At 53.8% G+C, this 27,370-nt stretch overlaps 1 protein-coding gene across 1 annotated transcript; it reads right to left on the bottom strand.

Annotated features, from left to right (window-relative positions):
* Positions 1 to 27,370, bottom strand: SLC5A9 (solute carrier family 5 member 9). The gene is made up of 15 exons (XM_059374663.1): positions 27,090 to 27,370; positions 21,085 to 21,303; positions 19,002 to 19,073; positions 16,024 to 16,128; positions 15,553 to 15,717; positions 14,122 to 14,227; positions 13,509 to 13,589; positions 12,956 to 13,161; positions 12,645 to 12,780; positions 12,066 to 12,173; positions 9,819 to 9,969; positions 8,336 to 8,504; positions 6,662 to 6,877; positions 3,975 to 4,134; positions 1 to 620 (listed from the first exon to the last, which is right to left on the bottom strand). Exons 2-15 carry the CDS (start codon positions 21,238 to 21,240, stop codon positions 412 to 414), a joined length of 2,040 nt encoding a protein of 679 aa, XP_059230646.1. The 5' UTR covers positions 21,241 to 21,303; positions 27,090 to 27,370; the 3' UTR covers positions 1 to 411.

The following is a 27,370-nucleotide window of genomic DNA, read 5'->3' as shown; positions in this document are numbered from 1 at the left end:
TTCTTGCAACCCCATTTCTTATGCCTTCCACTTGTTTAAGCCTCAACACACAGGTACAGTAAAAGCTCCTGAAAGGAAGCACCCAGGGGGTGGGAACAGTGTTTCTGAGGTAGAAACATAGGTAGTAAAATGGACAAAGAGCTGGAGTCAGAAGACCCAGTGTGAGTCCTGCTGTGTGGCCCTGAGCAAACCCAGAGCCCTCTCTGGTCTCCCATTCTCCACATGGCCTCTCCACGTGGCCGGTGTGCAGCCTGGGACAGGGGCTTCTGGGACAGGGGCTTCCCTGGGACAGGGAAGCTACCTTCCCCTTCTGCTGGCTCGGCCTCCATGGTCCCCGGTTTCCACAGCAAGACAGACTGGCCAGGCTCCGGTCCAGTTTACTCGGTCTCCACTGAAGCCAGGTCTACGGAGTCAGGCAAAATAGCCCCAGAGGAAGATGTTGAGGGCCAGGAGCAGGATGGCATTGACGTTGCAGACGGTTCTCCAGAGCGGCTCCTCGGCGATGCTGGTCAGCTCCCGCTGGCGCGCAGCCATCTCCTCGGGGCTCCGTGCAGGCTCGGGGCTGCCGGCCAGCCCACAGAACCAGTCCCACAGGACCCTGCCCCACCGCCTGCACCGGGCTGGGGACCACAGCCCGGGGAACAAGGGAAGCAGAAGGGGAGGTGAGGCCAGGTGGCAGCCAGGGAGAGAGAAGGGGCAGGGGAGGGGGAACTGGTGAGACACAGAAAGGGGGCGCACAGAAAGAGGGGCAGGTGGCACTGGGGCCTTGCTGGGAACCTACAGACTGGGCGCCCAGCTGAGACTGGGACAGAGCTCTGACCCCAGCGTCCAGTCCTCCAGCAGAGCTTCTCAGTGATGCAAGTAGGGGGATGCGGTGAGGATAATGGGGTTCATTCCAATTCAGAGCATGAGGATGGAGTGGGACATGATCTCTTCCAGGACAGCTGGGAGCCACGTTCCCACTCCGGGCTGGCCTACCTGAGGTCCTGTGCTAACCACCCACCGGCTCCTCTGAGCCGCAGCTTCTCTCTCAATTAGGTTAACTGCGATGCTCAGGTCTTCTCCAGATTTCTTTGAGCATCAGATGAGAATGCACATTTGCTAGCATTTCGAAAAGTGAGCCTTGCTGGAGCAGCAGGGAGAGGTTCAGCTGACTACGGTTCCAAACACGCGTGAGACAGCTGGTGTGGACCTGACTCCCCAGCACCCAGATGGGGCTGCTTTGAGGTGAAAGGGTAGCCCAGTTCTTTAAAAACTAAGTTTAAAGGAAGTAATAAAGTAAGTATTTTTAAAGTTTTTTTTTTTTGCATTAGCAGATGACATATTAAAATTAATATTTCATCGAGGTCAGACAGAACCCACTGGAAATGCTTTATGATCTTAATGACCTTGGAACTTGGTACCTGGTAAGCTCAGTGTGACTACAGCGTCTCTGGTCCCACCAAGAGACCACCTGGTTTCGCTCCCACCTTGTATCCAGGAGGACACAGGCTCAGAGAAAGGAGGGGACCTGCTTAAGGCGGCACTAAGCAACACCAGGTGTGTGGCATTCCAACGGTACTGGGTTGTAGCATTTTACAAGCCCATTCGAGAACTCTCTTCTGACTCTCAGGGCCGCCCTCAGAGGCCGGTGATGCACAGGGCATCGCGCCAGCTCCGAGGCTCAGAAGTCACAAGGCGGTTGTTGGTGAGCCATGACCTCGTACATGTGAGTGTGCATACACTTCTTTCTGACCTATTCTGCTGTCCTTAATATTTTTTTTCATCTTTCTTTTTCTAGGACACAAAACTACACTGCCATGTTGCTGTTTAACTCAAGGACAACAAAGATGAGGCTTCCTCTGCCTGTGGGCCTTTTGAGAGGGGGATTCCAGGGGTTGCCTTCTAGGAGTGGGAAATGCCTCCTTCATCTTTTGGGGGAGCAAGCCCCCCACACGGGGCTGGCATTTCTCTGCTTCTCCAGCAACAGGTTCTGCGCTGGGCCACAGGGACCGCCAGGGAAAGCCATGATGATGGCGTCCGTCTGTCTCGTGCCGGGGTACCACCGGGACAGTGCAAGTGGTGCCCTTCCTCCTTCTGCTAAAGCTACCTTCCCAGCTTCTTCCATCCCTCTCTTCTCTTGGATCCACCTCCTAGAAGGGCCTCTGCTTCCTCCCTGCCATACACTTTATAGGAACCTAGACCAGGTTCTTGCCTTGATGGGGGGAGAAACGCTTTTGAGACCCATCTGGTGTACGGACCACAAAATGTGAAAAAGAGACAAGGGGTTACATTGTGCAAAGCAAAACACACTGAAACTAATGGGACAACTGATTAGACAGGGGCCAGGGGTGTTGACTTTGAGCATTGGTGGGGCTTTCTGAAGTCAGCCCATACGGGTTTTGCCCTTGGAAGTTTGTAAAGGGTTACATTCTCCATTAAGCATAGGTTTTTAGAGTGGACCGCAGGCGTTTAATTGTCGCAGCTTGGGCAAGAAGATGAGAGTGTTGGCTCTTAGTGTGATGCTGGAGCTTATGATGTCATTGACTCCAGGTCCCTGGCTGCTTCTCTAGCAGGGCCTTAAGCAAAGGGGAGGGAGTCAAGACAGGGGGACAATTTCTCAGGCCTAGGGGAGCACAGGGCCCCCCGAACCTGGCAAAGATGAGGGACCTGAATGGCGTGCTGCTGCTGGAAGTTCAGCTCTACCAGCTGGCACTTTGATGATGTCACCTATGCTCTCAGCTAAACACGACTTATTAGAAGTACCCAGAGGCTGGGAATGGGACTAAGACACTGTGGAGGCCCAGAAGGAGCCCCACCCAATCCAACAAGAGAAGGCTGCTGACCAAGGCACCCCAACTCCACCCACATGCTGGAGTTCCCTCTAACTGAGGCAGGAAGTAAATTTAGGACTTAAATATCATTAAATTATTAATTCCTGAAGGCAAGAGAAATTGATTTGAGGCTTTGCTTGCCACCTGATTTAACTTTTTTGACTGTAATTTTTCCATAGGAAATTTATAATTTAGGAGATCTCTATAAGGTCATTATATCAGACTATTCTAATGTGGCTATTTAATCACACGGTGGGAAGGTTACAGTTGTGTTGTGTCTAAAGCAGTAACATTAAGTCTTATGCCAATTTTCAACTTCAGACACTGTGTGGCCTTGGAGTACATCTCACTAAGGGACTATTCGAACACATTTAAGGACCTCTAGGAGGCCAAAAGTATATGGCCATCAGCAGCTCGAGGACGATACCCATAGGAATGGTTGTTGATCTAGAGGAACCTTGTGAAGAGGGACAGACCAATACGGACCCAGGGTTGCCATGTGTCTGGGTGCCTCAGGCAGAATGGTTAAGCCCTGAGGGAAGTAAGTTTCTTTGATGTGCCTCATGTTTCCTTCCATCTGGAGGGAACTCAGTTAGTGTAACACCCTTTGATTTCTCTGCCCTTAGACTCATTCAGCCCAGGGGAGGTGAGGGGACTTCCCCGCTGGTAGATTTGGGAAGCATGAAGGGGGCACACTTGGCTGTGTCCCTCCCTTCTCCTTCTTGTCAACGCAGGGCCCACAGGGGTAGGAGGCTGATGGGAACCTCTGTCTGACACTGGGCTTCACCATAAGGAAATGCACCTCCCCATGGATATAAACAAAATCTTTCTACTTATATATATACTTAAATACAAAATATTTCTACTTATATTTATACTTATACTAATTATATAATTATCTACTTATATTCTACTTTCTACTTATAAACAAAATCTTTCTACTTCTATATACTTATAAGTATATATATACTTCTATTTTGACTCCTGCCTTGTTTGTCTTGTTTCTCTAATAGTTTGGTAGCCATGTGGGAAGGGAGGAACAGTCATTTTCTTTTTTTGGCATCCGAGATCTCATCCCCAAAGGAGGGTCTCTGGGGCCCCATGACACGGCATCCCCATGACCCCTGTGTGATGTGTGCCCCCAGCGTGGCCCCAGCCTACCTCCATGCTGGTCCCGGCCCTGGCTGGAGCTCTCTGTCCCTCCATCTCCTGGAGGGCTCACCCCAGTTGGCATCTCCAATGTCCCCAGCGTGCCCTCTGGGGCTTCCTTCTCCAGCTCAGGGTGGGGACCGTTCCGTGTCCACCATGTCAGGCGAGCAAGCTGGAGGGAAAGAAAATACTGCTTGACTCAGCGGAGCGTGAGGAACAGGCACAGGGCTGAGTCAGGAGGCCTGGCTCTCAGCCCGAATGCCCTTTCCTTTGAACAGCTGCGCCCCTCTGAGCACCTGTTCTAGGCTCCCCACTCATAGACTGGGACGAGAGAAGCTGGACAGAGAGGCAGGCGCCCCATGACAGAAGGCTTCCAAGATCAGGTTGTGGAGTTGATACTCTTAAAAAGAAACTCATAGGCGATGGAGAGTCCCTGCAGACTTTAGACAAAGAGACGAGACTCTGAGCTGCGAGATTTAGAAAGCTCTCTTGGGGTGAACTGAGGGATCCAGGCTGGAGGCTGCTAGAACAGCAGAATACAAAATACAGAGCATTGGGGGCAGTGTTCGGGCAAGGAAGCAGTGAACATGGCTCTCAGGTTCCTGCCTTGGCCCATCAGCTGGGGCACGGGAAGAGCTCGGAGACTTTGCCTACAGAATGCCTGCGGGGCCTGCTGCCACAGAACAGAGATTGTCCGGGTAAGGAGCAGCAAGCCTGCATTCCCTGTACAGCCCTGGTGGCTTTCTCTCTTCTCCCTTTTTGGTGGCACAGCAGAAAACCCAACAAGTTCTCTAGCTGGTATGGGTTGGGCCCAACCAGAACTATCTGAGCTCTGTACTATCTCCTTTCCAAAAAGCTCTTTTCCTGGCCCAGCAGCTCTTGGTTACAGATTGGACCAACTGTCCCTCCCCTGTCGCTGAATTCGTACAGACATGTCCAGCACACCGGGGGAGCGGCTGTCCTCTAGGACCCTTTCCTCCAGCGCCCAGCTATGTGTCTGTACGGTCTCAGGAGAGCCCAGGCTGCTTCTCCACTTGTAAGGACCTCTCAGTAAGCGTGGCTTCATACTTCCACGGTGTGCCATTAGCAGTGTATGGGCGGTGCCTCTTTAAAGCTGGATTTGGGTTTGAATCTTGGGCAAGAGCGAGAGAATGGAGTTTCATCTTCCTGTAGAGCATATAAACCAGCTCAGGGACAGTGTGAGTGAAAAGGGTTAGAGGCCATAGGTGGGTCCCTAAGGGACACCATGAGGAAGGCTTCAGAAGAGTGAGCAGAGGGTTGGAGGGGAGTGTGTCACGGACATGAGCAGGACGTGGTGTGTGGTGGCTAGTTCTCCTCGGAACTCACTGGCGACGAAGATGCGGATATGATCATTCATTTCTAGCATCAAGGGGTCTTGGTGAGCGCAGTTTCTGTGGGGAGGTGGGACACCAGCCGGACTGGATGAGGAGACAGGAGGTGGGAAGTGGAGGCTGCCAGTGACCACCCTGCAAAGTCCGCTGTTGGGGAGCAGAGTGGGAGGGAGGAATGGGGCTGGGGAGGGGATTTCAAGTGAGAGATTCTTCCGTGTGGGAGTGAGGCAGTAGGCAATGGAGAAGCTGAAGAAAGCAGTGGGGAGAAAGCACTTCTGGAATGAGCCACCAGAGAAACTGGCCTGTCTGGACTCCTTTGTCTGTAGGAATTAGTGATGTCAAGGGTATAAAGTCATTTTGCAAACTCTCCGGCACTGTACAGGTAATGCCTTCCTCCTGAAGTTCTGGGACTAGCTTCTGGCACCAGTTCTGTTATTCACTGAATTCTATAATCCTCCCCCATTCATATGGTAAAGTCCTAACCCCCAATACACCAGAATGTGACTGCTTGTGGTGATAAGGCCTTTAAAGTGGTAATTATGGTTAAATGAGGACATCAGAGTGACCCCAATCCAATAGGGCTGGTATCCTTATAAGAAGAGGGGATTGGAACACAGACACACAGGGGAAGGGACAGGGTGAGGACACGGAGGCAAAGGCAGACGTCTGCAAGCCAAGGAGGGGGGCCTCAGAGGAAAGAACTCTGCCAACACCTTGATCTTAGACTTCTTGCTTCCAGAACTGTGAGAAAATAAACTTTGGTTGTTGAAGCCACACAGATGGCAGTGCTGTGTCATGGCTCCGCCCATGAGGTAAAGATGAAAGGTTTCAAAAGACTGAGGACTGGGAAATCTGTCAGCACAGGAGAGTGGGGTGCTGGCCCTGGGCTCTGGGAGACTCTATGTCTTTTCTTACCTACCTGTTCCTTCACTGACCAATGAATCCCTACTCCTTCTTCTAGGGCCAGCTCAAAGTGACCTTGCCGGGGAGCCCTCTGCCATCCCCCAGGGGTGACCGCCCCTCCTATGCTGGGCGCCTTCCCACATTTTCTCCTGGTAGGATAACTGTCGGCGTTGGTGTCTGTCCTGGACAGTCGGCAGGGACAATTCGTCTTTGTAACCCCAACACAGTGCCTGGCACACAGGACAAGTTCACTGAGTAATTTTCCAATTGAGTAAATTACTTTTCACCTGGGATTGAATAATCCAGTGAGCTCCTCTCCCAAGAATGTGTGTATGGCCACAGAGGAGTCAAGCCACTGGAATGAAGCTCGGTGCTAGAATCCCAGGGCCCAGGGGGGGGAAGGGACAGCATTTCGAGGGGCCCCAGTCCCAGCACTCTACTTGCCTTTTCCTCAGGGATGGGGCTGGTACAGAGGCTGACAGCGACGATGACGATGGCAGTGAGCCCACAGAGCAGGAGGGCAAAGTATAGGTAGTGGATGTCCTTCAGCACGGCCGGCCTCCGGTCCACCTCCCCACAGGCTGGCGCTGGGTAGGAGAACTCCAGGATCATGCGCACAAGCCCCACAGCCAGGCCGAACATGAGGCCCCAGAAGGCTCCCTGTGGAGAGAGGGCAGACATGGGGGCGGGGGCCCTGGCAAGCTCAGGTCTGTTACACCGTTTGCGGGCCCACCTCGGTGAGCAACCCTGTAATGCTGAGCCTTTGCTGAACTTAAAAGCAGGCAGAGTGGTGCCCTGGGCAGGACATAGTCTCCAAAGTCAGCCAGACGAGGATTTGGATCGTGGCTCCATTCCAGAATGACTGAACAGGTGAGACAGCCTCACTGGCTTAGAGTTTTCTCATGCGCAATGATAGAAGAAATTAGTATATAGTAAGTATAGATGCTTGCTATTCAGCTAGAATGGGATATACTTTTGTAATAAGTAGGGAAAACCAGGTATCCCATCCTGATTTTCTGTCACAATAAATAATCAGAATAGAGCTCTTCTTTTTTACCAAGAAAGAAAGAAAGAAACAACAACAAAAACAAAAACAAAAAAGAAAGAAAGAGGAAAGAAAGAAAATCTCCTTCTTTGTTTATAACACCACTTGAACCAAACCTACACCTTTCCCCACATGTGAGGGTCAGAAGGCTCATATTTTAAAAATGAGGTGCCGATCCTGACAGCAAAAATTCTGGAACAAACAGAAACACCCAGAATTCAGCCAAGACCTGCTGTGCACCTGGTTATCAGCAGGGAGGTTAAAGTTCCGGAAACGATAAACATGTGGCCTGGGTACCTGTCCTCCCCCCAAGGAGAGGAGCTTCTGGGTGTCCTTTGCAATGACGTAGAGCTCTCCTGTGGCTCATGTGGAACCGTGTCCGTGACATCCTTTAGCCCCCAAAGCACAGCCCACACAATCGGGCCCCTCTTTTTCTCTGCTTTCCTGGGGAGTAACCAAGGCAACCGTCCCGGCCCCTCTAGCTCCTCCCAGCCCATCAACCTGCAGCAGCTTCATCAGCGATGCACCTGCAGGGTCATTTGTGGCTGGTGTTTGCCCACATACAGAACTTTATGGGGTTAGAGAGGGAACAGACCCCAGAGAGCCTCCCATTTGTCCCGGCCTTTCGCACACACTCTTCCACGTGTCGGAAACATTTTTCTCCTCCCCATTCATTCTTCAGTCTAGGCTCAGATGTCCTTCATCCAGGAAGTCTTCCCTGGCCCCTTCCCAGGCATCCCCTAGGTTAGGTGCTCCCAACCTCCACTCTTACAGCAGCCACTGGACCTTATGGTTATTCACTATTGAATCATCTTTCCTCTCACCTGGCCCAGAGATGGTGGACCTTCATGAAACTTATAAACCATCGCATCTAGAAGCCTCCATAATAGGATCAATGAAGGCTTATCGAGTGAATGAGTGAATCAAAACCCTACACTATGGATGGGGAGATGGAAGCCTGAAGGAGGCAGCTGGTATGCCTATTATGTCCCAAAGAGACCCCAGGCTATGGACAGCCCAGACCTCCCAGCCCTCTGGTGTGCAGGGAGAGACAGGGGCCCTGCTGCACTCACAGGCTCTGTGACCCTCTTGCAGAAAATGGCCAACAGGAAGAGGGCGGTGATAGGCGGGGCCAGGTAGCTGGTGACAGACTGGATGTAGTCGAAGAGCTGCCCGCTGTTGGAGCTCTGAATGATGGGGATCCAGAGGATGCTGATGACAACCAGGAACACCACGAACACTCTGCAGAGAGGGCACAGGGCTAGAATTTCCCTTCTTTGGGCTCCTTTAGCTCTAACCCGCCACTCCATTACACTGGCACTTATCTCAGAGCGGGGACTCCACCTTCTCCTCCTGACTTCACCTCAACTGATCCTGGTTCAGGCCCAAGTACCCTAAAGCACTGTCTGAACAATTTTGCATGCACGAGTTGAAAATTTTGCTTGGGTGCAATAATGCCATTGGCCAGGAGATGGCGCATGAACCCTACAGATGGATGAAATAAAAGGCATGAGACCGCCTCAGTAGAAGGAAGGGAGCATCTGAGCACCTGTTCTTTCCTCTCCCTTCCCTCCCACATTTCCCGCCTCAGGCCCCACTGGAGCCCCTCCCCTCGCAGATCCTTAAATGTTCAGGCCCTACACACAGCACCCCCTTAGGCAGCTGTAGACCAGAGCCATCCTGATGGAAGGAACAGTGAGCGCAAAGGCACAGAGATGGAAGAGGGTAAATTATTGAAAGTCAAGTATCATCTTCCAAACGGAAAAAATAAACGTGTTCATCCAGAAACCTGAGTCACGGAGCCTTAAGTTATGAAGCAAAGAGTCCGGAAAGTGCCCCTTAGCCCCGTGTAAACTACTAGCCTAGGGAGGAAAAGAAAACAAGCCACCAAATGATACTTTGAAAAGCACAACATCGAAACCAACGAGATGAAGTTCAAGTTCTCCTGCTTGTTGTTCAAGGCTCTGTGTCCACTGGAGACAGCCATCCTGTCAACTTCCTGGCTGCAGCAGCCCATGCTGCATTACCTGTGCTACTGCTACCATGCTCAGCCCTCAGCACAGTCAGACCAGTACACATCGCCCCGGTGTCCCCAGCACAAGGTTTGATGCAAGGGGAATGCTCAGGGTGAGTCTGATGGAGTAAATTTAACACGCTTTCCGTTTTCCTGGGATAATGGCCAGAGCTATTCTAGAGCTCCTGGGGGTGAGCTGCTTGCTAACTACCCCCGACCCCCTACAGTTCACCTTCCCTTTCTTAAATGCTTTGTCAGCTTCTCTCACTTACTCAGTCATCAGAGAAAGAGAAAATTGAACAGACAGGGAAGAGTTTTTTTCTCCTTATTCTGGAAGTGGAGGAATGTCCAGAGCTGGGGAGGGACTTATGTGAGGTCATGCGGGAAGCCGGAGCTAGAACCAGGTCCTACAACTGCCAGTGCCGGGGCCCAGACCCGGCCGTGCCCCTGCCCCCGCCCTCCAGGGCAGCCCAGGGCAGGGAGGCGAGGGGAGAGGGGTCCTGCCTGCAGGAAGGGGTGCTCCAGAAGAGGGGCCAACGCACCTGCCCACCACCATCAGCTCCTGCTCGGTGGCCTTCCTTCGGAGGCGCAGCCACACGTCAATGGCAAACAAGGTGCTGCTGCTGTTGAAGATGGAGGTGAGTGAGCTCATGAGGGCAGCCAGGATCACGGCGATCATCAGGCCCCGCAGACCTGGGGAGAAGCGAGGTCTCCGTGGGCAACCGGCCGGTGAGGGCCAGCTCTGCCGGGGGCCACGGAGCCTACAGTGTCCAGAAGAGCCGGGGGTTTGGGGTGGTGATGGCTTGCAGGAGGTTCCCATCTGGGCGGGTAAGGAATCCAAGAGCCATGGAGGCCGGCTTCTGGGTAAGCACTGCCTCTGTCTTGCTCTGCGGCCTTGAGCAAGTAATCTGCACCCAACCTCCTCAGCTGCATCACCGAGAGTAGTGGGACTGGGTGACCCTGCTGCTTTGACTCCTTGGTCTGGGTTTCAGAGTTTGTAGACACTGGGTTACTGGCCCCTGCTGGGGAGGAGGGTGCCTGTTAAGAATGGAGTGTTTTGGGGGTGTTTGGGTGTCTCAGTCATTGAGCACCCGCCTTCAGCTCAGGTTGTGATCCCAGGGTCCTGGGATAGAGCCCCGCATCCAGCTCCCTGCTTGGCGGGAAGCCTGTTTCTCCCTCTCCCACTCCCCTCTGCTTATGTTCCCTCACTCACTGTGTCTCTCTCTGTCAAATAAATAAATAAAATCTTTTTTAAAAATCTTAAAAAAGAAAAAAGAATGGAGTGTTTTCTGTCTGTGTGCCTTTTCATGGACACAGTGGTGTCGGGTTAAGGCCCTGGCCTGGGAGGCAGAAGGCCTGGATTTGTTTCCTGGTTCTGCAAGTAACTAGCTATGTGATCTTTGAATGAGTTCCTTCCTTTCTGGACCTATTCTCCCCCTGTTTGCTGGAGAGGGTAGAACCCACTGATCTCTGCGGTCTTTACGACTCTAATGATCAAGCTTCTAGAAACAAGTCGTCTATCTAGGGAGACCACTTTCCATCAGCCCAACCTCGGCCCTCTTTCCTCTCAGTCCAAACATTGAACGACCTCCTAGAGGTCTCCCTGAAAGAGTTAAGGCGTTCCAAACAAACCGAGGCCAGCACCTTCTTCTGGGGTCTTCTGTTGCTTCCTTTGGTAGCAAACTCCAATCTCCACAGCAGACACTCAGTTATCCTAGACCCCTCCTCTGCTGCCCTCCCAAGCCCCCTCCCTCGATCAACCTCCCTGTGGATGGCTAGTCCCAGCCAGGCCCCCCACCATCTCTACTGTTTCTTTGATTCATTTCTTTTTCTACAGGAGAGAGGGGAGAGCTCAGCTCGAGCACTTCCCTTATAAACCTGGCTTTTGCCTCTACCCCTACTCTCAATATCATCGTGAGCCCAGGACCTGGGAGCCCTCTCTGGATCCCTCTGTCTCTCTCATCCCTTAAATGTAATCAGCCACCAAATACTGCCACCTGTACCTTACAAAGATCTTTAAATCCCTTCTGTCCACCCCAAAACCACTGACCTGGCCCAGGCCATCAGCACCCTCAGCTGGGCCACCGCAAACCCGTTAACCTTCCCTCTGCCTCCCCGAAGCTAAGCTCTCCCTCAGACTGCTCCTTCTGAAGATCGAATCCCCTCATGTGCTCTGGCCTAAAACCCAGAGGAAAGGCTCTGCTCCACAGTGAGGGGCACGACCTCCTCTCCACCTCTGCGGCCCATTCCCCCTGCAGGTAAGCCCCATGAGGCCGCTTCAGACGTCCTGCTCTCTGGTCAGCCCTCAGCCTCAGCACATGCAGTCCCTCCTTCCCCGCGACATTTCCCACCTGCATCTGGCTTTGTCTGCTTAAAATGTTCCTCAGTATTCAGCTCCATTTCCTCTCCTCTGGGAAACCTCTGAGGTTCCCCCAGGCTGGGTCAGGTGCCTCCTTAGGGATCCCTCAGCCACACTGTGTCCCCACACTGGTGACGCAGCATTGTATCCTCAGTGAGCCCAGGTGTCCTGAGGATGGCATAAACCCCAAGCACAGGGGGGGGTCTTTCATCCCTGCATCACCAGGATTAGACCCAGACTGGGTGTGTAGACGCTCGTGAAAACTCTGTGTGTGTGTGTGTGTGTGTGTGTGTTGGGGAAGGAGGTGTGGAGGTGAGGTTTTATCACCTATTCCCATCCATATCCATCCTTAAAGCCCCTCCTGGGCAGCAGGGATTGGAGGAAGCTGGGGGATGGGCGTGAAGGGCGACGTGGGGGAGGCAGGACTCACCGACGGGCATGAGGGCTATGACCAGCTTAGGGTAGGCGATGTTGGAGCAGCCCACTCGGGCCCCGCAGATTCTTTGGCAAACGTCAGGGTCTACACAGCCCACCTCATCTATAGAAGACGTGATGGCCATTAGAGCCCAATATTTGCTTTCCAATGGGAAGAAACTACAAGAAACCTTTTCCTGCTGACTCTGGAGAGAACTAGCATCTCTTGTAGGAGCGAGAGGGTCAAGGGGCAGGCCGATGTCTGGGTACCACAATCTAGCCATCTCCAGGAAATCTCTTGACCACATACTACCCTGCAAAGCCTGACAGACTCCTATGGGTTTGAGGCCTTATATCTCGCTTAAAAGGCAAAAATCCTTAGAAGGCACCAAGAATGCCTTCATAGGTCTTTCCCTTATAAAGGGAAAGTAGGATTTTAAGATGACATTCAGATACAAATGTCTTCTTCTGAAACATTTACTGTATGTTTGGCCCACAAAGCCTGACACACGATGTATTCTTAATAGAAGTAACAGGTGGGCTCCCCCACCCTCCACCCCACCCCACCCCCAGTGCAACACCGTCCAGCTCCTACCTGGGTACAGGGCCCGGCTGATCATGCCAGGCATGACAATGAAGAACATGGGCAGGATCTTCAGATAACCCCCCAGCACAGATCCCCCCTTGGCATGGGACAGATTCTTAGCAGAGAGAGACCTCTGCACGATGACCTGAAAAGGGAGGAGCAGTGGCAGGCTGCTCAGCTTGGTGGGGCTCAGCTCAGCCACACGTGAGCCCTGAGGTGGTCCGGGAACAAGGCCCGACCCTCTCTGCTTCTAGATGCATGGTTTTCCCACAGGGAACCACCCGTATGATGGGCTGGGCCAAGCCTGGCTGGGGCATCACCTGGTCCGTGCACCAGCACCACGTGGCCAGCACCGTAAGCCCGAAAATGAGGCCAGGCCAAGGGATGTCCCCATTCACAGGGTCCCGGAGCATGTGGAAGGCGTCAGACCGGGGGAGATGGCAGGTGGTATTGGGGACTGTGGCATTAGGGATGGCCTGTCTATACCGCTGCTCCAGGCCTGGGTACCAGCCTACCTCCTGAAAGCCTGTGGAGAGAGACCACAGGAAGTGACACGGCCCTGAGACCCCGCTGGGCCTGTCCCATGCCCCTACCCTAGCTTCTAGTCCCATGTGGGGCCCTGGGGCTTGGAACTAGTATAGGATTTGGGAATCAGGGGGGGACATGGGGCTCAGACCCTTAGTTGGTGTAGCGAGAACTTTGCTCATTTGGAACCCAGTGGGGGGGGGGGGGAGGTGGAATAAGGCTCTGTGCTCTGGAAAGTTCCAATCAAACCACGGAGGTGAAAGTCCAAGACAGATCAGTAAGAAGTTTCTACATGATTGGCAGGGGTGGGGGGTGGGGGTGGGGAATATATTCAAGTCTCTACCTTACCCAGAAACATGAGGACCAGGGCGCCCCCCACCATGATCACCGTCTGCAAGGCATCTGTGTAGATCACGGCCGTGAGGCCCCCTGTGGACCCAAGGAGAGGGCTCATCAGTGGACACCAACAGGGGGTTCCTCTCTGGGTGCCTACCCTGTGCTTGGCCACACTGAGAAGCCCTCTTAGCAGGTGGATTCTCTCTGTCTGCCTTCCCCCCACTGGCTGGTCCTAGCCACAAGCACTCTGGTCTAGCTCTCTCTCTCCCCAGCAGGCCCTGAGTGTGGCCACTGTGCCTCAGTTAGTTCTTGTTGTTAATATCCTAGGGCTATTCCTCTGCTGTGCTGGGAATTTCCACCTACCCCAACTCCACTGAAATTCCCCAGCTTTGCAGGCTGACTTAGCCACGAGCTGGGGTCCCAAGTGCCCAGACCTGGGGGAGACAGGGGAAAGCGGGCTGGTGGCTTTGTCCAGAGCAGGTCCTGATGACCCCAGTCCCGATAACAATCCCCTAGTCGCACCCCTGCTCACTGCTACATCCCTAGGCATCCCTCTCCACCTCCTTCTGTCTCTTGGTCTCTGCTCCTGATGCCACGCCCCAGTGCAACCTGTCCTCGGCCCTACCAGCAATGGTGTAGACGGCTGTCACCACCAGCAGCATCACCGTGGAGAGGTAAAGGTTCCAGCCTAAGGCCATCTGGATGAAGAGAGCTCCAGAGAAGATGTCAGTCTGCAGAGAGCCAGGACCCAGGAGTCCAGGTCACTTGAGGCCCTTGCTGTGGCCACCAGGGTATGTCCCCTCCTGCTCAGCGATACCAAGTGCTGGCAGCCCTCATCCCATGATGAGGGTGAGCCTAGAGTGCTGTGCTGAGGACGGGCTTGACCTTGCAGACACTGAGGGGCCATAGGGAGTGTCGAGCAGAGGAGCCCCACATCCAACTTTGGAACCGGGAACAATGTCATCTGGGGCGCTGATGGGAGAGTCTTTGCCCAGAAGGCAGGGGTGAAGGAATAAAGTGAAGACAAAGGAGGTGAAGCGGGGAGCAGGGGTCGGAGAAGAGAGAGCGGGTCCCCAGAGGCTCGCCGCCTGCTCCCTAGCAGAGCAGAGGCAGCAGAGGCAGCTCCGGCACCCACGGACATGCAGGGGCAGGAGCCCGGTGCAGAGGACCGCACTTCCAGACACGCCTCGTGTTCAGGTTTATTAGAGGACTGTGGAGCGCCCTCTGCCGGAGTGGCCTTGGGCTCATTTTCAAGCTCGGTCCCTGTCAGTCAGTGCCTGCTTGCTGACCCCCTGCACAGCTCTTTAATGAGCCCATCCCAGATCTACAACAGGGCAAGGTGCAAGGACCCCTGGACTGGGGCACAGGACCCAAACTTCAGTTCCAGTCCCACAGCTACATTCTGTGTGGATGTGGGCAAGCCATCTGCCTTAAGTGTGTTTTCTGAGTGCAGGTCAAGGAAGGAAGAATAAGGACCTTTGTTACTGTAAGATTCTAGGTAATCAATGCATGGTGCTAAATGGAGAATCACTTAACGGAAAGATAAATGAATCAATGAGCTCTAGATGATGGAGTCTTTGAATAGAGGGACTGTCATTTACACAACAGACATTTCTTATTCATCTGTGATCACTCCACTGCTGAGCGGGGGCTTGCATTGAAGGTACGTGGTTTCATCCCTTCTTCCTCCCTTCCTTCTACCAATCTATTAGCTGTCCATCCATCCATCCATCCATCCATCCATCCATCCATCCATCTATCCATTCCCTACACCCAACAATAAGCCATGACACAAACTCAGCATTTTCGGGCGGCTGCATAGCTCAGTCAGTTAAGCATCTACCTTCAGCTCAGGTCTTGATCCCAGGGTCTCGGGATGGAGCCCCCGCATCAGGGTCCCTGCTCAGCAGGGAGTCTGCTTCTCCTTCTCCCCCTGCCCCTACCCCTGCTCTTGTGCACATGCTCTCTCTCTCTCTCTCTCTCAAATAAATAAACTCTTAAAAAATAAACTCAGCATTTTAAAGAAGAAGGTGGCCACACTGGAGTGGGTACTCACAGAAATCTTGGTGAAGATGTAGAGGATAAGAGACAGGACAGACATGTACACCTGGATCCTGTGGCCGCCAAACCGCTTCTTCAGGTACTGCGGCATCGTGACCGCCCCGGCGGCGATGTACACAGGGACGAAGATCCAGCCCAGGGCCAGAAGCAGCCAGGTTGCCTTGGAGAGTGGGGAGAAGTAGGTCTCTACATCCTAGATGCAGAGAGAGGGGCAGCCCCTACCCTAGGGGGAGAACTGAGCCAGGGAGCAAGGGACTGGGACCTAATCTTGGTGCTGTGTGGTCTGATGAGTCCCTCTTCCTTCTCCAGGCCTTGATTTCCTCATCTATAAAATGGGTTCTTGATTTACCATGCAGCCTCCCCCAGCACCTCCAAGGTTTCTCTCAACACTAAAGACTGGGATGGGGGTCAGGGAAGCTTCAGACCTCCATTTCCCCCTGAGAAGCCTCCAAGTCAACTTCCTTACATTCCATTCAAAGCCGCCCACAGCAAGACCTCCAGCGGCTCCTGTCCCAGCCAGGCCAATGAACAAGCCACTGCCCACGTTGCTGGACATCAGAGAGGCTCCAATCTGCAAGGCACAAGTGGGGTCAAGGTTCAGGGTCAGTTTTAACCCAAATCAGTCTGGAGCCAGGACCACAGGCCTCAGGAACTGTGGACAGAGCAGGAGCTGGGCTCAGGAAATCTGAGATCAGAGGAAGGAGAGGACATGAGGGAGCACAGAGGAGGAGGGATGGACCTGACATTCACTGGGTACCTATGTATGCAGGCACTGCGCGAGGCATTTAATATGCAGCAATACACTTGATCTTCATGAACATTTCAAGGGATGGGCATTAATCTTTTCAATTTACAGAAGAAGGAAATAATGTTGGGAAAAACAAAGCCACTGGCCTCAGGCCACCCAGTGAGTGAGTGGCCAAGTGGGAAAGAAGGAAAGCCTTGGGAAGCAGGGTCACGTAGGGAGGACAAGGCTCTGCACTGGGCTGTCCATCTGGGGGCCTCCAGAGATGAGGATGTTGAGGGGAAGGAGGAGGTCCCCTCGAGAGGGATTGGAAAGGCCCCCCCGTGACCCCAGTGCCTCCAGGCTCCAGGGCAAGGCCAGGCAGAGGGAGAAGCCAAAGGGCTGACCACAGGCTGAGCCAGCCTCTGAGTTGAGGTCATGTTTCTCTAGGAGGCAGCCAAATACTCAGGCCTTAGAGACACTGACATAAGGACCATAATGGTTAGTACAGTTAGTACGTAAGCAGCATCGCCAAGTGTCGGGCAATGTTCTAAGTTTCCTATGCAGTCCTCACCATAACTCTGGGCCGGATATCCTGTTACATCCCCAGCTGACTGAGGGGGGAACTCAGGCACTGATAAATGACTTGCCGGAGCTCCAGAACCAGTGAGTGATGAACCTTTGAACCCTGGCTCCGGTAACCAGACTGACTCCAGTAATGACTGCACAATTATTGCTGAGCTCCTAATAAGCACTCATTACTATCACCTTTTATTATTGGATGGGATCCTTCGTTGGGCAGGGGGAGGGTCAGAGGGAGGGGCTCTGGAGCCTGGGCAGAGACCAGCCCTTGGGGACAGGCCCCCAGGGCCAGAGGTGTAGACTCTGCTCTGGGCTTGTCCTCTGTGTCAGCCTAATAAAATCACTTCCTCCTGCAAATCCTGACTCTACACTTATAAAATGTGGGGACTCACCTGTTCCCACTGCCTGTTTTAGAGGTTGCTGGGCGGTAGAAAGCGAAAACAAAGGAAAGGTACTGAGGCCTTCAGAGATCAGACCGCAGACAGCATAAAGGCATAGAGATTACAACCGGTTTGACGTTGCTCATTGCCTCAGGCACCTCTGCCGCCACACACTCGGGTGATCCTGGGGATGCTGGTGGGGCCGGCGCTGGAGCACCTAGCCAGGGCACAGAGCACTGGGCCTTAAGGCCCTGAGGCTGCTCTAGGAGCAGGGAGCTGCCTTGAACCCACTCAGCACAGGCTCCTAGCTCACGACTCAAGGAGACATCGGTCATCAGGGTTGGAAGGGGGACCAGATGGGCCCCCTGGGACCAGGGATGCTGCTGCTCCTGCTCTTGGCTTCCCAGCCACACACTCTCTTTGGGGTACAGGATGGGGGGTGAGGCACGTCTCAGGACTGTCACAGACTCCCGTAAGCTCCAGGGTTGTAAATGGGACGGAGATACCCCAAGCAGGGCTGGCTCTGCTCAGGCTGAAGCCTGCTCCCAGGGCAGGAGGCCCAGCTCCACACCACACACACAGCCGTGCCCCACAGAGACGGCCCATCTCCACACTCCACTGGTCTCGGGAGCACCCTCCTCGTGTCCAGAGGCATGGGGTTTCCTCACACCTACAGTGAGACACAGAGTTTCACATGGAGCAGGAAGATCTGCTCTCTGCAGGACCGGATGAGCACCCAGGCCAGCCCCTGGTCACTCCCCCAAATGGATCAGAGAGGTGCCCTGTCCTGCTTCTCGTCCCTGCTAGTGACTCATCTCCAGGGCTGTGATAGGGGGTGGGGCTGGGGATCCAGCAGAGAGGAATGGCCTCCAAGGGGCTTGCTTTCTTTTGTCGAGGAGATGGCAGGCACCACCGGGGACCCAGTTACTCTCCCTGTGAGCTGCCAGGCCCTCCGTCCCCTGCTGTCCTGGGGACTCTCACGCTGAACACACGAGATCTCCCTGACCCGAACTCCTCCTGTCCCAGATACCCGAACCTTCCAGAGAGCTCTGTCAGAATCCTGGGCTTCCTCTCCTCTTTAGTGAGTCTGTCACCTGTGCAGGTGGAGAAAGTGGGAAGAGCCAGCATGGGGTGTAGGGATGGCTGGTGGTGTGTAAGTGCATGCACAGGGGGTGTGTGAGCCGGGTGTGTCTGCGCGTGTACACAGCCGCAGCGCCCTGGGTGCTGACTCTCCTACCATTCGATTTCCAGGCAGGGCGTACCTCCCTCCGTGCTGTTTCAGGAAGAGGAAGTCAGTTTTGCGGACTAAGAGAAACAAGTGAGGCAGGCGGATAGGGGAGGCTGGGGTTGGCAAAGTCGTCAGGATCAGTTCCCTGAGGTTGCTGGGGATGGACGTCTGTGGTCCCCCTCACTGCTCCACGGTACTAAGCAGATACGTCTCCTTCCCATCTCCCATGGCTGAGGCCAGAGGCTTCCCAGAGATACTCACAAGCCCCCCTGCTTCCCTCCTGTTTTCTGTGAGTCTGTCTGTCCAGCTAACGTGAGCTTCTCCAAGACAGGAACGTTCTAGGTTATTTCTTTTGGAGGGTGCTCACCCAAGGTGTGTGTTAACAAGATCGTTCTGGTGGGGGGGTGACTTGGGGCCATAGAGAAGGAGCCCAGAGTGCCAGGAACCCCACTCATGGGGCTGAGACATTAGCAAAAGAAGACAAGACGAAGATCCAATGGTGGGAGGGGCAGGGAGGAAGATTGACTCACCGGCCACCAGCTCATGGACCTCCCTGCCAGGAAATAGCCACCAATTGTGCCTCGGCTCGCGCGAATGGATGACTGGAAAGGAAGGGGAGAGAGCTGAGGGTTTCTGGAGCTCAGAAACCTGTCCCTGGGCTCAGGCACTGGGGGACCACGAGACCCAGATGGGCAGTTTCACTGGTTTTACTCTACCTGCCTTTGGGAGGGGCACCACCTCTCTCTGGGCCTCACCGTTCATCCTCCAGGGCTGGTGTGAAGAGCCAAGGGGTCAACAGAGGTTAAAGCCTTGGCGAGCAGCACCGTGTTGGGCAAGCGTGCAAGATTCTGGTTATTGCCACCTTAGCCCTCCTTCTGTCCAAACTCCGGTTCAGGAAGTGATTTATACCTGATCTCCTTTCTGCAGGACTCCCACACTGGGGCTAGGATGGCAGAAAGCCCCACAGGCCCAAGCAGAGAGGGGCCCCATTTGGGGCTTCTCTGTCCTGGCCTGAAGTGGGACCACACTGTAGGAGCCCGGCCAATCTCCTCATCTGAAGAACAAGAGGAGAGTGGATGTGAGTGAGTTCCTCTGGAGCCTCAGGGGCTGGGAGCGTGGATGGCAGGCATGGAAGCAGAAACCTGACTTTATTAAGATGCTAAAAGCTCGGGATGCCTGGGTGGTGCAGTTGGTTAAGCGTTTGCCTTGGGCTCAAGTCATGATCCCAGGGTCTTGGGATTGAGCCCCACATCAGGTTCCTCACTCCGTAGGGAGCCTACTTCTCCCTCTGCCTCTGCTGCTCCCCTGCTTGTGCTCTTTCTGTCTCTTTCTGACAAATAAACAAATAAAATTTAAAAAAAAATGCTGAAGCCAGCAGGTCTCTGATTGGGTCTAGAGGTGGGAGACATACCTGAAGAAGAGGAAAGGAAAAGAGAAAAGGGGCTTCTTTGCCCCAAGGAAGCATCCCTAGTCACTAGGGAGTGTTGGGAGAGGGGAGGGGCTGGTTCTTGTGAAGCCTTTGCTTGAACTTCACCTGCCACCTGTCACCTCTGGCCCTCGGGCAGGCCAGATGAGCAGAAGGAATTCTTCTCACATGTGAAGAAACTGAGGCCGGAGTCAGGGAGCAACTTGCCCAAGGTCACTGAGGAGTTGGTGCCTTTCCTGCCAGGAGTTGGTGACCAGCCTTTTGCCCATTTCTTCCTCACATCAGCCTTGGGAGGAGGGACTGTTCACCCCGCTGTACAGCTGAGGGAACTGGGGCCCAGAGAGAGTGTGTGACCCAGCCTCAGTAAGTGACTGCCTGGGACTCCCATCACCATCTGCCACCCAGCAGCATCTGAGGGGGCTGGCCCATCTCCCGAAGGGGCCGTGGTGACACCTGCCATGTCTTGCTCCTTGCCATGCCGGGCACTGGGCCAGGTGCCTAAATGTGTCATGTTACTCAGGGCCATGACCCCTCTGTGGAATAGTCTTTATCATTCTCACTGTCCACATGAGAAAAGGGGGCTCACAGAGCATTCGCATGTTCCCAGGGCTCCGGGGCTCTGTCAGCTGGGATCTGAAATCAGGGCTCCCTCCTCTCAGAGCCTGGCCCCCGCTCCAGGGCTAAGGCTCTGGTGGACAGTGGAGAGCAGAAGGATCTTCGGAGTCACCTGGCTCCCTTCCCATGAGCACCCAAACCCAGCTCCATTAGAAAGCGCCATTCCTTGCCAAGACACCCACCGCTGGAGGGGGGTGGGTAGGCCAAGAGTGGAGCGATCACAGAGCTGGCAATCCTGGCATGGGAAGGAGGGCAGGAGTGGGGATGGGGGATGGGTGGGGCCAAAAGTCGCAGATGCACAGAGACAGAGAGTTGGGAGATGGGGGTCCTTGCCTGGTCTGCCTCTGCTTGCTATGTGCCCTCAGGCATGTCACACCCCTCTCTGTGCCACAGTCTGCCCATCTATAAAAGAAGGGACTGGAGAGAAGGATTTCGGAAGGATTTCTGCATCTTATACCTGTGCCTCCCTAATCCACCTTCCTTCTGCCCACCCTGCCCCAGCTTCACCCCCAGCCAGAGAAGGGAGCTGTCTCTGCCTCCCCTGTCAGCCTCCAGCCTCCAGGACTACTCACCCAGACCCCCACACCAATGACAAAGATGAAGTAGACAACCAGGACCCCGATGTCGTAGGCGTGCAGGCTGACTCCGGAGCCTAGCGTTGAGCGTGGAGCTGTCACAGTCCTGACCCCATTTCCTGACGCTCCAGTCCCCATTGTTGCCAGCTCCATGCTTCTCTGTTAGAGTCACTCACCGCCGGTTGGACTTTGAGGCGCTCCTGGCTTCGTTCCTTCCTTTAATGATTAAACAACCCCAAGTGCCATTAGTTGCTAAGAAAGCTCTGAGCCCCAGTGGCATGGAAAGTCCTGGTCCCCTTTCCTCCTAACTGCCACCCCATCCTCTGTGGGACTCTCTCCCTTCCCCTGCCCCCAGTACACACACACACACACACACACACACATGCACACATGTACACACACATGCACACTCCCACCCTTGAGAGCAGCAGGAGGAGGAAGAGGAGGAGGAGAGGAGGAGAATCCTGGAATTCTGGAGCTGGGAGGGACCTCCGAAGTTGAGCAGTTCAAACTCCTGTTTATGTGGAGGGGAAACTGAGGCCCAGAGAGGCTAATGGTCACACAGGGAAGTAAGGTGGAGCTGGGACTAGAGTCCAGATTTCTTAGTAGTGAGTTCAATGCAATTTTCCTCATTCCCAGAAGGAAGACCAGGGAAACAGTCCTGTGACCCTTGCCTCTACCATGTCACGTACTGCTACTTCCACTCCCCCACCCCCGCCAGCTGTCATTTTTCTTTTTATTTTCTGGTGTAGGAAACTGAGGCCCAGGAAGAGACATTGTTCATTCCAAGTCACAGTGTGGGCCCGAATTCACCCCTGCTGGGTGCTAGGACAAGTGGATTGTCCTGGAAAAGACAGACAGCTCACTGTGCCCAGAAGTCCTGCTACCCAGGACCCAGGCGGCCTGCTTTCCCATCGCAGCAGCACATCTCACTGAACTGCAGAGTGACCGTGGACAGACCGCCCTGACCACCCCCCAGGCCCATGTTCACAGACACCCCACGCTGAGCACCTTCCCCTCTCATTTTACCTAACCCGAAGCCGGCAGCCTGGGCCTGCAGCAGCATCTCCTCTAATGCATCTGAGACCCATCAGTGAGCCAGCCGGCCATCTGAGCAGCCCAGAGTCCAGAGAGTGCCAGCAAGGGAGCGAGAGAAGTGCTGAAACCTTGAGGATAGATATGTGAAGCTTGTAATACAAAGCCCAAGCTTTGACCTGTCAGTGAGCCCCAGACATCCCCCCCCTCCCCAGCGCCTGTCTAGTTTTGCTCTATGTTATTTGTGTCCCAGCTCAGGACAAATTAAAAACAACAACTTAAGGGCACGAGAGGCAAGGCCACGCAGGGCGGCGCGGGAGCCCGGGCAGATGGCCGCACAGCGCATGCGCGTCCTCACGACCCGCTAACATACGAAGGATGACGAGGAAAGACAGGCCAAACTGGAGCGAACAAACCGACAAGTTAGGTTCCATCCACGCTCGGCCAAGGGCGTTCCCACACAGCAGCTGAGGGTCTGCGTGCACCGAGAAGCACCGAGGAAAGATCACCGTGTGGCCATTACGGATTTCCATTTAGTCAGCATGGATCAGGGAATCCAGACAGGAAGAGTTGCTTCCAAAATGGGTTAACAGTGTAGACAGGTGTTGGCATTCAAGGATGAGGCCTCACATATGCAGGAAATTCTCTCCGAGAGGTCCCGAGACGGAGGATGTGGTCTCGCTGTGGCTCTCGCTGGAGCGACGCACCTGCGCTGCACCTGGCTCGGGGGCGGGGACACCTGCGTGGGAGCTGTCCCTCCCAGGCTGGCGGGAAGACAGCGGCTCATGCAGGACCGTGCCTGCGGCACAAGGCATGCCAAGATTCGCCCACCTGCTTCCTTCTAGCTGAGGGGCTTATGGAAGGAGCAACAGAGTCCGGTCAGGAGGGCTCCAGGGAGGGCCCTCTCATGGAGTGCCACAGAGGGGCAGCAGACCGGGGAGATGGAGAGACTCAGGTCTGGCTGACAATAGCCCCTTCCCCCCACCCCAGGAATGCAGAGTAGCCCACCTTGGAAGGGGGACCTACAGGAAGAGCGGTTAATTTTAGATGAAGTTAGGGTGTATAACATATGGTGTGGGACATTATAATTCCTAAGTAGTATCTGCAGTAAGACTGTGTTCTTCGAGTTACAGTGGCCCTGGGCATGGCTATGGCTTCCTGGTCAGGGGGACATGCTTGCAACTGGTCTAGGGGGGACAGAAGAACCATACTTGAGAAAGCTGCTTTTCCTACATCCTCTTTATTCCATGTGTAGTTCTCAGTAAGTAGAAGCCCAGGAGCTTGACTTCCGGTGTTCAGGGCCTGTGTCTCCCTTAGGCTTCAGGCTGTGCCATCATTGAAGAATCTGGAAAGCAGTGTTCTTGGAATTCTGGGGCCAGTGACTCCCTCCAGACTTACAGCCTTGTCTTGGAAGGTCACCACCCAAAATGCAGTCCCTTTGGACAAACTGTTCCCTCCCTATCCTCCCGAGGCTGTGTTTGGCCTGCCCTTCCCCACCCTCCTGATGGCTGCTCACATCCAGCCATGTCCAGGGCCCAGGGCCTGTGGCCTCTCTACCCTCCAGCTCCTCCCCGGTAGGCTGTGCACAGCCGCCACAGGGTCCAGGTTGTCCCCTCAGCAGTCTCCTCATGTGAGGCTCCTCCTCCCCTCGTGCCCTCAGAGTTTGGGTCAGAATCCTTGCACTTCTTAGGTGCTGCGTGTCTGGAAGGGCCACATTCCCCATTTGCCCCCACCTCCAGGTGGGGCAGGTGCCCCCACATCTGTGCTATGTCCTCCTCCACCATGCCTTCCCAGAAGACTCCTCTCCCATAGCCTGGGGAAGGTCCCCCTCCCTCCCATTTATCTCACTGATGTGGACTTAATAGGTATGAGCACTTTCAGGGACCTGGGTGCCTCATTCCTGTTCCTGTCCCTGTGAACGGACTCAAGTCAGCACTTAAAGAGTGGAGGACATTTCTGATAGATTGTGCTGGGGAGAGAAGGGCAGGGAGGCACAGCAGGAGCAGACAGGGCCCCTAGGCAGAGGGAGGCAGGAACACCATGGAGGAGTTGTACGCAGGTGTGGTGTGTTCAGGGAATGGCTTGTGGAAGGGACAGGGGCTGCAGCTTAGGGGCTGGAGGGAGAATGTGGAGGCAAGGAGGTATGGGAAGAAGGGGGTGGTGAGACATATTCTAGAAAATCCCTCTGGGAGAACACAGGCAGCAACCTCTTCAACCTCAGCTGCAGCAACTTCTTCCTAGAAACATTGCCAAAAGTAAGAGAAGCAAGGGCAAAATGAACTATTGGGAATTCATCAAGATAAAAAACCTTTTGCACAGCAAAGGAAACAACAAAACCAAAAGAAAACAGCCAGAATGGGAGAAGATATTTGTAAATGACATATCAGATAAAGGGCTAGTATCCAAAATCTATACAGAACTTATCAAACTCAACACCCAAAGAACAAATAATCCAATCAGGAAATGGGCAGAAGACATGAACAGACATTTCTGCAAAGAAGACATCCAGATGGCCAACAGACACATGAGAAAGTGCTCAACTCCACTCAGCATCAGGGAAATACAAATCAAAACCACGGTGAGATACCACCTCACATCAGTCAGAATGGCTAAAATTAACAAGTCAGGAAATGACAGATGCTGGTGAGGATGCGGAGAAAGGGGAACCCTCCTACACTGTTGGTGGGAATGCAAGCTGGTGCAACCACTCTGGAAAACAGCATGGAGTTTCCTCAAAAAGTTGAAAATAGAGCAATTACACTACTGGATATTTACCCCAAAGATACAAATGTAGTGATCTGAAGGGGCACCTGCACCCCAATGTTTATAGCAGCAATGTCCACAATAGCCAAACTATGGAAAGAGCCTAGATGTTCATTGACAGATGAATGGATAAAGAAGATGTGGTAGATATCTACAATGGAATACTATGCAGCCATCAAAAAATGAAGTCTCACCCATTTGCAACAGTGTGAATGGAACTAGAGGGTATTATGCTAAGCGAAATAAGTCAATCAGAGAAAGACAATTATCATATGATCTCCCTGATATGAAGAATTTGAGAAACAAGACAGAGGATCACAGGGGAAGGGAGGAAAAAATGAAACCAGACAAAATCAGAGAAGGAGACCAACCATAAGAGACTCTTAATCTCGGGAAACAAACTGAGGGTTGTTGGAAGGGTGGGGGCATGGGAGGGAAGGGAGGGCTGGGGATGGACACTGGGGAAGGTATGTGCTATGGTGAGTGCTGTGAATTGGGTAAGACTGATGAATCACAGACCTGTACCCCTGGAACAAATAATACATTATATGTTAATTAAAAAAAAAAAAGCGAAGAAAATCTCTCTGGGGGCTAGGATGATGTAGATGAGGGAGCTGGCAGAACAAATTAATGAGACTGGAGCCTAGTGGAAAGGATAGAGAGGAGAGAGTCCTGGCTATTCTTACTGAGCTGGAAGTGTGTCTATCTTTGCAGCTTCCTCTCTCACCGTGTCCCTTTCCTTGACTGTCGTGTCAGGGCCAGGACACTCCATGGCGGGCGCCCCGCCCCTCGATGGTCCTTCCCTTTGACTCCCAGTGCCTGTAAGCCCTCACTCCCTCTGCAGAGCCACGAGTGAGCCACCTTGGATTGTTCCATTCCTGAAAGGACCCACGCTGTAGCGAGGGTGGGTAGGGCAAGAAGCCCTTGGCTAAGGGAATGAGGCACTAATGGCAAGATCTTGAGCATGAGGCATGAAATGCTGATGATACGAAGTAGGCTGGGGCCCCCTGAAGCCACAGTGGGATCGGTGTTTTCCATGGGGAAGGAAACCACCTATCATGCTGCTGCCTGGGTATCTGCCTCTCCTCAGGCACTCCAGCCCCAGGCCAACCCCAGGCAGGCTCTGTTGTAGCTCTGGCTGGCCTCGCCCTCCCTTCTTGCAAGTTCTTCTGGAAAAACCACTCGAAGCCAACCTTCCTGCTATGAACTTCCCCTTCCAGAACAATGAGGGGTAAGGACTACATTTGCCAGCACATGCCAGAAGTTTTGGGTAGGTCACAGCCCACGTATGATCGAAATTGTGATGCTTGCTATGGGAGCTGCCTTCATAATTCCCATTTTGTTAGGCGAGGAGAAGAGCTCATTGGTGATATCCTGTAGTTATGACTTATTTGGATTTTGAATTTAGTTTTGGTTTCCTCTAACAGCTGGTCTATATTTTCTCCTAATCCTATGTCTCTAGGGAGAGAACAGAGAAGGTGGATGGGTCTATAGAAGGGGAGAAATCAGCTCCGCTCGGCTTCCTCTCATGGGACCTCTGAGCAGGGCACAGAGATGGCTGGACTGGGGTCTGGATCTGGCTCCTCTCCTGTCATGCTTCCCTTAGCCACCCTTCCTTCGCTGGCCCCCTCTGTTCTACCCCCACCACTTTGCTTTATCTCTCAGCTCCTGTGGCCAATGATTCCCACTCCCCTGCCAGGGACCCATCATCTGATCAACTGAAACCCAAATGCAATTCCACTGGACTGATCTCTGAGCACAGCGCGCTAGACTTCATCAGGGCTGTGCCATCACACAACTCCGGGGGCACCTTCCCCCAAGAATGCATCAGTGGTGCCCTGGCACCATGGAAGGCAGTGGCTGTCCTCTCTGCAGGAGGGAGAGAGGTAAGTAGGGCCCGGGAGGCCTGCAGAGGCCTTGGCTTTTTCATGGCTCCGCCCCACCGCCCCCCCCCCCCCAGCCACTGAAAGGCCAAGGCTTCTGGAGGGCTCCCAAGTCAGGATTGCACAGTGGGGAAGGGGGGAGGCCCCAGGTGGGCAGGCTTGATGCTAAATTCCAAAAAGAAAGGATTGTTAAATAGGAGAAAGGAGGAAGAAAGACAGTGACAGAGCCCCAGTGTTGGGGACAAGAGATGAAAGAAAAAGAAGAGGGTTACAAGTTCCAGACATTACAGATGCAACACTGTCAGACCCACTGCCCCCTACCTGTGCTGCCCGGCCTGGACAGAACCTCCTGGGTTCGGCTGTCAGCCTCAGGATCCCTGTCCTCAGCAGCTGTGGCCAGGCTCCCAGAGCTCAGGTTGTGGTGGGTGAGCCCTGGCTCGTCCCGCAGGTGCAGGCATGGGGAGGGCCCCAAACCTCCCTGCAGCCCACCGGGCCGGTTCTGAGGAATTGCACTTGTCCTGGCTCTGTGACGTTGTTTTGGGGTAAAGAGAATTTATTCTGTGCTCAGGGCTCTCCAGGACCCCAGGGTCAGACCAGGAAGA

Source organism: Mustela nigripes, chromosome 14 (genome assembly GCF_022355385.1).
Source record: "Mustela nigripes isolate SB6536 chromosome 14, MUSNIG.SB6536, whole genome shotgun sequence".
NCBI lineage: Eukaryota > Metazoa > Chordata > Mammalia > Carnivora > Mustelidae > Mustela > Mustela nigripes.
The sequence above is the reverse complement of the archived record's forward strand: the minus strand, read 5'-3'. Positions and strand labels throughout refer to the sequence as shown.